General features: G+C 33.0%; 1 protein-coding gene across 2 annotated transcripts in view; it reads right to left on the reverse strand.

Moving 5' to 3' along the window:
* Positions 1–12,751, reverse strand: part of LOC106876079 (G patch domain-containing protein 11) — a 73,928-nt gene that overhangs the window by 9,413 nt on the left and 51,764 nt on the right. For both annotated transcript variants that reach the window (XM_052971697.1, XM_014924487.2), the window contains exons 2-3: positions 11,305–11,534; positions 8,793–9,034 (exon numbers count right to left, since the gene is read on the reverse strand). In XM_052971697.1, coding sequence (XP_052827657.1) covers positions 8,793–9,034; positions 11,305–11,534 — 472 coding nt within the window. The remainder of the gene's footprint in view (positions 1–8,792; positions 9,035–11,304; positions 11,535–12,751) is intronic.

Raw genomic sequence — 12,751 nt, forward strand, 5'->3', positions numbered from 1 at the left:
ATATATATATATATATATATATATATATATCTGACAAAATGAAATAACAAAGCCAAGGCTGTGAGGAGTTTTCAGGACATTTATAAGGAAAAAGATATATAGTTTTATAGCTGTTTCTGGGATATTATGGATATCCCTTCATTGGAGACGATGTAAGATGGTTAAATAGAGGTAAATATTTGAGTTCGAAATAAGGAATTATTATGGAAAAGAAGAAGATAGGGAATACAGAGGAAAATAAGAGAATGAAAGTAGAAATTAAATATAAAATATATAAAAATATTGTAGTTACAGTTCCATTATTTGAGGAAAGTGGTGTATAGAAGTGGTAAAAAAGTTTCCTGTACATGGTATGTAAGTTCCAATAGTAGTTCATATTTAGTCATTTCAAAGTATAGAGCTATACTTCTCCTAATCAAAAAAGCTCATTTCTGTTTGATAGTTATACTAGAATTTATTTATTATTATCTTAATTATAAAATATATAACTCCAAAAGAGTTTAAAATTTTAAAAACGAAGAAAAAAATTTAAAATAACAAAACAAAAAAAGCGCCCATGTGTGCTAAAAAATAAATAAATAAAACAAAAAATGTTTTGAATCAAATAGGTGCATTTCTTTTTTTTTTTGTTGCTTTTTTGCTAATTAATGATTGAATACTTAATTAAATTTACAATTATAATTCTCATAATTAATTAACCTTTTACTCTGAATGATTGTTTGATTGACTAATATATTGATTACTTATAACTTGCATTTAGGTAGTTTGAATCAATATTTAGCATTTCTAGCACAGCAACTTGCGTTTTTTGACTACTACAATGAAAAAAAATTGCAGATTCACCACTCACCAATTTATTTTTGTTTTTTTTTGTTGTTTTTTTTTTGTTTTTTTGGCATGATCTAACAAACTAATACTTATTTACGATTTATTTAATATGTTGGAAATCTAACACTGCTTGAAGTCCAACATCAAGTGTAAATATGCACCACCTTTCTAGCATAAATCTATTTCTATTAATTATTCTAATAATTTTCTCTACATTTGCTCATTTTCTAATTTTAGTTACAATTTTCGATTTTATCATGAGCCAGTGTAACTAAAGTGCTCTTACAATTCATTTATTATTTACTTAGATTAATACTTATTCTTATTTTAATTCAATCATCAAACATGAAAAATAATTCAAAAATTATTTAACAAAAGTATTAAATAAAATGAAAAATTCTTAATCAGGTACAATTATAAATTATTAATTGTCACTATTTATTAGTTTATTTGCATTGCCTGGAAAAATAATGGAATACAATAGAAAATGCGGGCACATGGAGGTTAATATTCTTAAGTTATTACACCAGGCAAAGTACAGGACAAGCATATTTTTGCTTAAAATATTGCAGCTGTAGTTAAAATTTTAAAATATATCTAGATTTAAAAACTAAAAATAATAGCTTTTATTAGCTACTCTATAATTAAAAATTAACTCAAATAATAGATTTAAGGCTAACTGTTAACAAAAAATAAAAAATTTTTCAATAGCCCCGTTTAAAATGTTTTTTCAATTACAAGTTTTTAAATACTCCCATATCCATATGGAGTGGGTGTATTGAGAGATTTACCTCCCCCCGACATTTCATACCACATGAGCTATGTAGCCCCTCACAAAGAAGAAAAATTTAATTAGAAAGAGTACCCCACCCCCACCTCTGGAAAATATCACTGTACCCTCCTCTAAGCCTCAATCCTACCATAAAGATATCAACTGAACTTTCCTTTTTTGAAATTTCCAGAAGACCAGCCTTATGGTGTCTTTATCAATGAATTATAGTGTGCCAATTTTTATCAAAATGATGAGCAAAAAAGGAATTTAAGTAGTTCTTAAACTTGTAATTGAAAAAACATTTTTAATGGGACTATTGAAAAATTTGTTACTTTTTGCTAATAGTTAGCCTTAAATTTATTATTTGAGTTGATTTTTTAATTATAGAATAGCTTATAAAAGCTATTATTTTTAGTTTTTAAATCTAAATATATTTTTAAATTTTAACAATAGCAGCAATATTTTAAGTATAAATATGCTTGTCCTGTACTCTTCCAGGTGTAATAACTTATCCTGTACTTTTCCTGTACTTATTAAAATAACTTAAGAATAGTAACCTCCATGTGTCTGCATTTTTCATTGTATAGTGTGGGCATGAATGAATGTGTATACAGAGAATACTTTGCACTTGTATGTAAAGAAGCAGATTTGGTAATTTAGGAAGTATAGTTTCAGTACTCTTAATATTTATTCTCTTTATGAGAGTTCGTTCAATCAGTTCTTGTCAATCAAAACAAAAATAAATACAGATAGATTTAACAGGGCTGGATGGATTTAAAGTTTGAGGACACAGGGGATTATTAATGAACCTAATTTTAATAAACTACATCACCATTAAGTCTGTCAAGAATTTTTTGCAGCTGAAAGGAACCTAAAGATTGCAGGCATGTTGTAGTGGGACTAATCCCAATTTTCATAACTTTACATAGTTAAAGAGATATTTCTAGTCCAGGATAGATACATTTGTCTAATGCATGATTTTTTTATACTATAGGAAACTTTGATGCAATAAACTATTTACATTAAGAAGAGAAAATAAACAACACTAATGCCACCACCATATAAGATGTTACATATAAAGAAAATTAGGGTTAATACTAAGAAGAGCGGGATGTTTTTCCTTTTACTAAACAATCAACAGAGAAGTAAAATTGTCAGCTCCTCATCCAGACAACTGAGGCAAGAAAAGTTATGTCTTGTTCAGTGGTTCAACATTATGGATCTAGTATTGTCTGAACTGAAGACCTGTTCCAATATAACAATATAACAATAGCCAAGTGACTGAAATTAATACAGGAATGTGGTCAGAAATTCTTTGTCATCCAGGCAAACATCCAGCTGATCACGCCTGCTACAGTTCTTGCCAATCTTCACACATTCTCTGCATCCAGTGCCCACATCTCACTGCCGTACAGCATCATATTTCATACACAAGTACCATGCAATTTGTGTAAAAAACTTACTGTAACCGCAGATGTCAGCTTTTCACACTTATGCACTTCAGGCCACTTTGAAAAACTGTCCACCACAAGGTAATATGAACCCTTAAGTGGACCTGCATAATCAACATGCAGCCTGAACTATGGAATATCTGTTTTTGGCCACGGTTGCCGTTTAGTGGTATGTCATTTTTAATCTAAAATATACTCTCCTTCATTTTCTACAATACTCTTCCATCTATCTGATGGACTTGCAAGGCCCCTCTTCCAAAATTCACTTGTCTGTGATGAAAAATACTCCTCCAGTACTGTTCTGACCTTCTCTACAGAATTCATATTTTTTCCGTCCAAATGATTTCAAAGACTACAAAATAATTGATAATCAGATGGGACAATATCCGGCAAATATGGTGGGTGGGGCATTGTTTCCCATTCAAACTGCTCCAGCCTTTGGAATGTCCTCTTCGCTGTATGTGGCTGAGCATTATCTTAATGGAAGAATACCTTACGTCTTGAAACCAAAGATGGTCGTTTTGCTTCTAGTGATGAATGGTTAAATGACCAAATCCAAGCTTCTCTGCTAGTTCCTCAATAGTTACAATGGGATTTTGTTCCACCAGGGTTTGCAGGATGTCCTCGTCCAGCTCTACAGATCTTCCAGGATCTTGTCTTCTAGGCTGTAGTTTCCGGCTCGGAATTTCTGGAACCACCGTTAACACTCGCTTATGTTTACTGTCTGATCCTCATATACTGCATTAATATTCCTCACATTTTCCGTTGCACTGTTACCTTTATTGAACTCATAAAGCAAAATATGCTGAATATGCTCCTTTGCTACTTGCATTATAGCTTTGAAAAAATAACTGTTAAAATCGAACTGCACTAAGAATAAGTACAAGGTAAAATTACTACCTGCTTTTATAGCAAGTTGATGCAAGTAGTTTATCTCATCCCCCTCTGACTTTTAATTCATGCAATTGAAAAAAACTGCATTATTTATGGGATGACCTAATACATAACTTCTCATTAGTGATTCCATTCTCGAAACCCCTGGGTGACCAATGTGAAATCCCTTTAGTAATCACGTCTGTTGTGCGGCTGGCACTATGAATTTGTGCAAACACATTGTCACACATTGAGAATGGGTTCAACTTTGTGTTGTGCATATTTTCATCTCTTTTAGCCATCAACGTTTCTTTCATTTTTTTTTAATTAATTAGTTTTCCGATTTTAATTTTGTCTAGTAGTTCATGTATGACATTACACAAAACATTTTTAATTTCATTTTCTGCTTGCAACGCAGCAATCATGGTATCTTCAAATGGTTCAGCATTTTTTGAAATCAGTCTTGATAGGTAATCAGCGTGTACTAATTTTTTTGATGGTATATACTCCATCTTAAAATCATAGTTTAATAATATAGTACCCCAGCATTGCAACCTATTAGCAGTATGGGTAGGGATTCCTTCCTTTGACTCATATATAGATAATAATGGATGATGATCAGTCTGTAGTTGAAAACTTTTACCATGTAAAAATCTATGAAATTATTTTATGGCAAAAATAATCAATAGAGCCTCATTTTCAATTTGGCTGTAATTTTTTTTTTTTTTTCCTGATATCAGAGAACATGAAGCATGAACCACTGCCTTCATGTTACCATCTTTATATTTATGTAGCATTACTGCTCCAATACCATACTCAGAGGCATCTCTGCTGCAGGATCAAAGTGTGCTAACAAGAAATCAGAGGTTAATATTTTTAAAATTTCGTTGAAAAGCCTTCTGACAATTTTTAGACCAATTCCACTTTACATCTTTTTTAATAGATTATTTAGTGGAACTCTTACCTTATGCATGTTTGGAATATAACTTTGGTAATAATTTGCCAGTCCCAAAAAAGCTTGTAACGTTGCTATATTTGTTGGAGGGGCCATATTTTTAATTGTGTCTACCCTCGACAGATCTGGTTGACATCCATTTCTGTCAATGATTTGTCTTAAATATTTTATTTTCAGTAAGAAAAATTCACACTTTTCTTCACTCAAAGTAAAGCCATAATCCCTAACTTTTTCGAACACATATTTTACATGCTCTACGTGTTGGTCCCAAGTTTTGCTTTTGGTAAATTCAGTCTGCTAACATTGCATCCATAATCTGTTGAAAAATCGCCAGTGTGACTTTTAAGCCAAATGGTAACCTGTTGTATACAGTGTGTTAATTGTTAGGTATTTAGAATATTCATCATCTACCTTGATTTGTAGGAACACATCAGAGAGATCCAACTTAGAAAATATCTTGCCACCATTTAATTTTGCAAATATGTCTTCCGGAGTAGATAGTGGATAGTGGAGCGTTTTAAGACATTCATTTAAACCAGTGGAAAAATCATCACACACTCTGATTTTATTATTCTTTTTCTTAAAGTACACAGTCGGTACTGCTCATTTAGAGTATTCCCCTTTCTGAATAACTCTAATTTTTTCTAGTCTCTCTAACTCTAAGTTTATCTGTTCTAATGCTGCGAATGGTACAGTTCTTTTTGGTTTAAATACTGGTATGGCATTTTCTTTTACTTGAAACTTCGCCTTTGTTTTGGTGCACAGACCTAATTTATCAGACAAAACTTCAGGAGAAATCTTTTTAAATTTTTTAAAATTTTTCTGACAACTTATTTGCACTGGTGGTAAAACCATTCACATTTTTACAGAAAAGATTTATGGGGAGGTCCCATAAGTTAAATAATTCCATCCAGTCTGTGCCGAATAAATATATCATATTTCAACACAAAAATTGGCTTTTAAGCTTTTTCCATGAAATGTAACATCACTTATCATTTTTTGCCCTTAAAATGTAATTTTTTCCCTGAAACATCACATGTAATTTTTAAATTTTCTTTTCTGCGTCAATTATTGAGATATCACTGTCCATATCCAATCATAACTTTACGTTTATGTTATTAATTTTTTACATACACAAATTTCCTTTGAGACTCGTTCATATTTCTAGTCACCGATATCCTGTCTACATGATTTTTGCTGTTGAACTGTTTTTTAGGTTTTGTTTTACTGTGTGATTTTTATGACCTATCTTACCACACTTGAAGCATTTTATATTTTTAAATGGACAGTTACTTTTAAAATGTAGACCACTGCACCATAACATGGATTCAGTCTTGACATTTTTTCTCTTTTTTCTTATCTATTACCGGTTAAAATGCATGAATATGAGAGCAGTCTTTTTCTTCAATTTTATCTGTGTCATGTCTTAGATTTATAATCTTCTGGCATTCTTCTCCTACTGCCTGTAGAGTTAATTTTTGGTCCCATTCTAATTTTGTGAATATCTGGAATATATATCTCCATCTTTGCTTGTAGTTAGCCTGTGAACAAAAATTAGACATTTGAATATGTCTAGGGTTAATTCATTTAATTTGAATTTTTCACATTCTCTGATAACAACCCCATCATAGGTGACAAAATCTTCAACATTTTTTTGACCAAATTCAAACATTGCCAGCAAGTATTGAACATGGAACAAATCTCAACTGGCTTCTTCGACAGAATATAGTTACTATATTTTTCATGTTTGGCAGGGGATAACTTTCTTAAAAGTAGTTGTACTTTTTTCTCATCAGACCAATTTTTACATTCTTCTTTGAAGACTTCTTTGTATCTTTGAAAATATGCAGAGAAGGTAATCCCTTCTTCTTTTCAATGAGTTCTGTAGAGACAAAAATAAATGGTAGTCAGATGACACAATATCAGGAGAATATGGTGGATGGGGTAAGAGATCCCAGCCAAGTTCATGTAACTTTGTTCAGATAGCCAAAGATACATGTGGTTGGGCACTGTCTTGTTGGAACACTACCCCTTTCCTGTTGGCAATCTCCAGCCTCAATTCTTTGGGGTTTTTTTTTTTTGTTCAATTTAGCCAGCTGACAACAGTACACATGGTCTGGTTTTGTGGGAGAAGCTCATAATAAATAATGCTTTTATGATCCTACCAATCACAAAGCATAGCTTTTTTTGCATAGATATTCATCTTTGGCTGCTGTTTTGGGGGATCCTTATGCAAACTTCAGGATCTTTTTTACACTAAGTTTTCATACACAATCCATTTTTCATCTCCAGTCATAAGTTGTTTCAAAAAAGGCATGCTTTCATTCTGTTTCAAAAGCATATCACAAATGGAATATCAGTCCAAGCAATTCTTTTCTGAGAGTTTGCAAGAGACCCATACATTATAGCGAGAAATGTATCCTAGCTTCACTAGGTATTCATGAGCTGTACTTTTAGAAACTTCCAACTCCTCTGCAAGTTCTCTAGTCATGATATTTGAGTTTTCTTCGATTTTACCTTCAAAACATCTTCATCCAAATTTGAAGGTCTTCCACTGCAGCTGTCATCTTCCAAACTAAACTCTCCAGCTTTAAATTTTGGAAAGCACCTTTGAACAGTTCATACACCTCCAGCAACATCACCATAAACTTCACAAATGTTTTGCAAGTCTTTGCAACATTTTCTCCTTTTTTAAAAAAGAAAAGCATTATAACACGAATATGAAATTTTTGGTTATCCATTTCAAGTGTCAATAAAGGGTAACTGGAATGAAAGATAAATCTATTTTTAGTCAGAAACAATAAGAGATGCACTACCACTTCAACAACTATGTTATGTTTCAGGTATGGTCAATGAAGTGTTAAAAGATTTAGCTTCAAAACACTCAGAACTTTCCAGACAACCTAATATATGGAATCTCTACCAACTCCTTTTCTGCATATTGAACATGACCAAGGTAATATTTCATCATAGCTAGACATGAGATTTAGCATGCCCCTGGACTGGCTCTTGTGCGGATGGCACATAAAAGACACCATTTCGAGCGTGGCCGTTTTCGTGCGGGTGACACATAAAAGCACCCACTACACTCTCTGAGTGGTTGGCGTTAGGAAGGGCATCCAGCTGTAGAAACTCTGCCAAATTAGATTGGAGCCTGGTGTAGCCATCCGGTTGCACCAGTCCTCAGTCAAATCGTCCAACCCATGCTAGCATGGAAAGCGGACGTTTAAACGATGATGATGATGATGATGATGATGCATCCAACTATAGCAAATCTTTCACAACAAATTTCATCTGATTCATGCAAGTATGGAAAAGGGAACATTATGATGATGGTGGTGATGATAATGATGAGTATTATTATGCTGTGTTTCTTTAAATGCAGCTGTACCTTATTCATCAGTATTTTCTGCAATGGTACTTATCTTTACAGTGTGACAATTATGATGCATTTTCACTCATCCAGTCTCTGCAGTGCTTGCTACTAAAATATGTATACATTAGTAGGATTACTGGCTTGTTCTTTCAGCATTACAAACAAGCTCTTTTATAGTTAAAAGGCTGAGTAGTATTCTCTTTTGAATCTGGTCCTTCCATATCATTTTTGGTGATGATTGTAGATTTAATGGATACAAATGCCTTCACTGCATTAATATGAAGTTTATCCTTCACAATGGTAGAAATCAACATGAGACAAACTGAAACCTCATGTAAACACTGAAACAGCTTTTCCTTATTCATGCTGGGCTGTTAACTTAATCAATTTCTTTTTTCTTAAGCAGCAGGAAACTCACTTTTACAAGTGTTAGGGATGTTTTAGGGTTAATAAGCAACACAAAAATAAAATCAAATAAATAATTGAGAACCAAAATCAAAATAAAGTTATTTTATGGATAAAGTTGAATCTACTTACAGCTCTGCCATCAAGTTCATCACAAACTTTTTGACTTTTTTCTAAGTCCTTTTCTATTTCCTTTACACTGAACTTGTCACTCATCCGTTGCATGAAGTTTCCTTGGAGCTTTTGATTCTTCCTTTTTACCATTTCTTGAAATTTATTTATTTCTGCTAATTGTTCTTTTCTTTTAGTTGCCAATCCAAGACCTTCTCGGTTACATTTTACTTTGATGGGGACTGGTTCTGAACGTCCTTGACCTTTAAAACAAAATCCAATAATATAATCAGCAATAGAAAGTGTGTAAGATGAGAAGAAATATATAATCAATTGATTTGGATCATATTACTGATTTTAATTTATTTTCCCAACTGGAATGGAAGACAAAGCACCAAACTAGAAACCAAAGTAAAAATTTATTATACATGGAAAGAAACACTAATTTAGAAAGTGACAGCATCGCAGTCAAGAATAGATTAAATATAAATGAGAAAAAAGACTAAAACCTTTTACCATGAAATAAAGAAATAACTTTAATCCTGATATTTCCACTGAAAAAGGTTTTATTCAAAGGTAAAGAGAAAGACAGAGATGTTTTAGTTTGTCAGAGTTCCTGTCTATATGATGGGGTTGAGAAGTGCTGAGACAGTGTTGAGACAATTAGGCGTTGAGAGCATGAGAAGTGTTGAGACAATGAGATTGAATTTTGCATGGCACAGGAACTGGTAAAAGTGGCTAGATTAGTCAATGTGCTTCATGCATTTTATGTCAGCTATTGATGGTGGGTTTGAATTGTTTTATGAGAGCTACCTCCTTAATTCACAAATACCCAACATTTCAGTCTGCATCTCTGAAAGTGAAAGTAATGTCTTGGCTGCAGCATTTATTCAGGTAATTTTTTCACTGATGAAGCATCTGTATGGAGATGTCCATTGATTTGGATGTATGAGTGCTGAAGAATGCTACCAATATAGTATCTGCTGCCTTGTGAGCATGGTAGATGATATGTATACCCATAAAAATATGTCCAGGTGGCAAAATAGACAGTCAGCCAACATGGTTATATCATATGCATAAGGAGACCATCTTTTATACAGATATTTTGGGCTTGCATGGGATAGCTGTATATCTAACCTTTATCTACATATAGCCTTGTAGACAGCAGAAGTTGCTTGGTTGATGAAGAGTTGTTTTATTTCTTTCACTTGGAAGATGTTTAGTAGCTGATAAAGGTTGCTGGGTAACCATGAATTTCCAGCATCCTTAAGAACTACTTGGTATGGCAAACTTCTTCAATATATAGTCCATCTTTTAATCTAAAAAAGCAGCAAAGCCAATGATTTACTATTACAAATGTTGCTATCTCTTTCTCTCTCTCTCTTTCTCTCACTCTCTCACACACACACACACACACACACACACACACACACACATATTCTAGAAGATCGTCAGATCAAATCTCAGGCATTTGATTTGATGATATGTAGTAAGACTTGCTGACAATGTCAAATAAGTAAAGTTATTCAATATGACACAGTAATTCATTATTTAAGACCAGAGTTAGGGTTATGGTAGAACAATGCACTGCAGGCTAAGTCACTTTATGCAACAGTTATTGCTGATTCCTTGTATAGTTATAATTACATATTTCAGAGACAGAACAATTTACAGTTAAAGGGCTTCAGTCATTTCTGATTAAGTAGACATAAGACACTGAGGTAGCAAACAATCCAATATTGGTTATAACCTTTGAACTTGTATACCCTGCATTCCTCATTTGATCAGAAATCATCCTTTATGTTACCATGCAATAGCCACTTAAGTGGAGGTGCAGGAAGGCAATCAGCATATGTTATATTCTCTGCTCCAATTTTTACATGATCTGAAAATTTGATGGTTTTCTGAAGTAGGGTGAATGGACTAGAAACATTGCAGTGTGGTTAAGAAGATCACTTTGCAACCACATGGTTTTAGGTTCAGTCCCATTGTGTGGCACCTTGGGCAAGTGTCATCTACTATAGCCCAAGGCAGACCAATACCCTTCAAGTGAATCTGATAGACAGAAACTGTATGGAAGTCCATTGTGTGTGTCTGTCACACATGTGCATGTGTGCGTGTGTTCATGCATGCATGCATGCATGCCTGTCTGTCTTTGTGTTTGTCCCCCTCACCACTGGAGACACTGGTGTTGGTTTGTTTATGTCATCATAATTTAGCAGTTTGGCAAAAGAGACTGATAGAATATGTACCAGACTTTAATAAAACATCAGTACTGAGGTTGATTTGTTCAACTGAACCCTTTGAGGCAGAGGCCTAACATAGCCACAATTCAATGACTGAAACAGGTAAACAATAAAAGATAAAATTTAATAGTAGTTCTTGTAGAATTTATCATCCAACAGACTTTTTATTAAATAAAAATGTCAGTAATAAATAATAGTTAATAAATAAAATCTATGTCCCCAAATTTGAAATTTAAAATTTTTAGTCTGATAAACAAACATCAGAAAAGAATAGGGTATCAACCAACCTTCTTTGCCTAGTGACATTCCTGGTTTATAACCCATTTTCTGTAATAATGCAAATCCTTTGTTATCTTCACTGAGCTTTATACTTAAACCTTCTGTTCGCCTTTCTTTTTCACTTTCTTTCATATTCTTTCGTTTCAACTGGTTCTGTCTGTTGGCCTGTTTTGTTGCCTTCTCTACATGGTATTGTCGACTTGTTGCTTTAGACACAAGTCCTGGTCGTAAGTTAACACTAGAATGAAATCATCACATGTATTAATTGATTCATCTGTAGTCCTACATATGATAACATCCCATAACTGACTGGCCGATTAGGGCAACACTGGGAAATATATGTTATATAGTTATAAGTTTGTCTTGCTGCTCATTTCAATCTGAATCCATTCGAAATGACCTAAGGTCAGCTAAATCAGTATTTCAGAAAGAAGTTAGGGATATAGGTAAGTGTAATGAATCTAATGTTAAAGTTTAATATGTATGTGTATATACTTAAATAAATAAATAAATATATATATATATATATATATATATATATATATATATATATACTAGTAGAAACACCCACCGTTGATTGGGTTGAAAAAAGCTGCCAAAATTATATTATGAATATTGAAAGTTATTCACTTAGATTGTATTGAATATATACAAGAAATGACTGTCAACTTTCATGTAGAGAATAGAACTGTTTCCTTCTGGCCAATAGCATCATGGGTGCATATAAACTTTTGATCTATGATCTCTAGTATTTCAGTCTAGAAATGAAGCAAACATTGCAGACTTTGGCTTATGCCTAGTACAAGGTAATTAAGTAAAAGTTAGGGGAAAACTAAAAACATATGTACTATAATTTATTGAATTTAAGTATTACAACAAGCAAAAATACAAATAGCTTTTCAAAACAAATAAAAACAATATAATAATGCTATTAAAGTGCATACACAAATTTAATAGGAATACATAATAACAATCTATCTCTGAGTAGCATACTACTTACACAGAATAATGAAGGAGACAACTGAAGATCAAACATTGTAAAACATGAAAAATAGTCCATGAATAATTTTAAGAAAATGACTCTCCCCAGACACAACAGAATTTTGTTTTTAGTTTTCCTAGAACTTTCATTTAGTTTTATTGTGTCTGGGGAGAATCCTTCTGTCTTGATGTCTTATTAACACTCGCCAGTTCGAGTTCCACTCATTTGTTTTGTTTTTTTTCCTAAAATTTTTGTTGCTTGTTGCAATGTCTTCAATAGTTGTCGACTGTGTCCATTATCAGAGCTGCATTTCTGCTTGTTTGTTTGTTTGTGCGCTAAATTTCAACCTTTTATCACTCCCCCTCATGCATCTTCCTCCCTCAATATCTCTTCCATCTTTTTTCATTGATTTGATAAACCTAAAAACTCTGTCTGGGTTCTCATCTAGCCCACACAATCTCCCCTCAGCCTCC

Source organism: Octopus bimaculoides, chromosome 11, assembly GCF_001194135.2.
Source record: "Octopus bimaculoides isolate UCB-OBI-ISO-001 chromosome 11, ASM119413v2, whole genome shotgun sequence".
Lineage (NCBI taxonomy): Eukaryota > Metazoa > Mollusca > Cephalopoda > Octopoda > Octopodidae > Octopus > Octopus bimaculoides.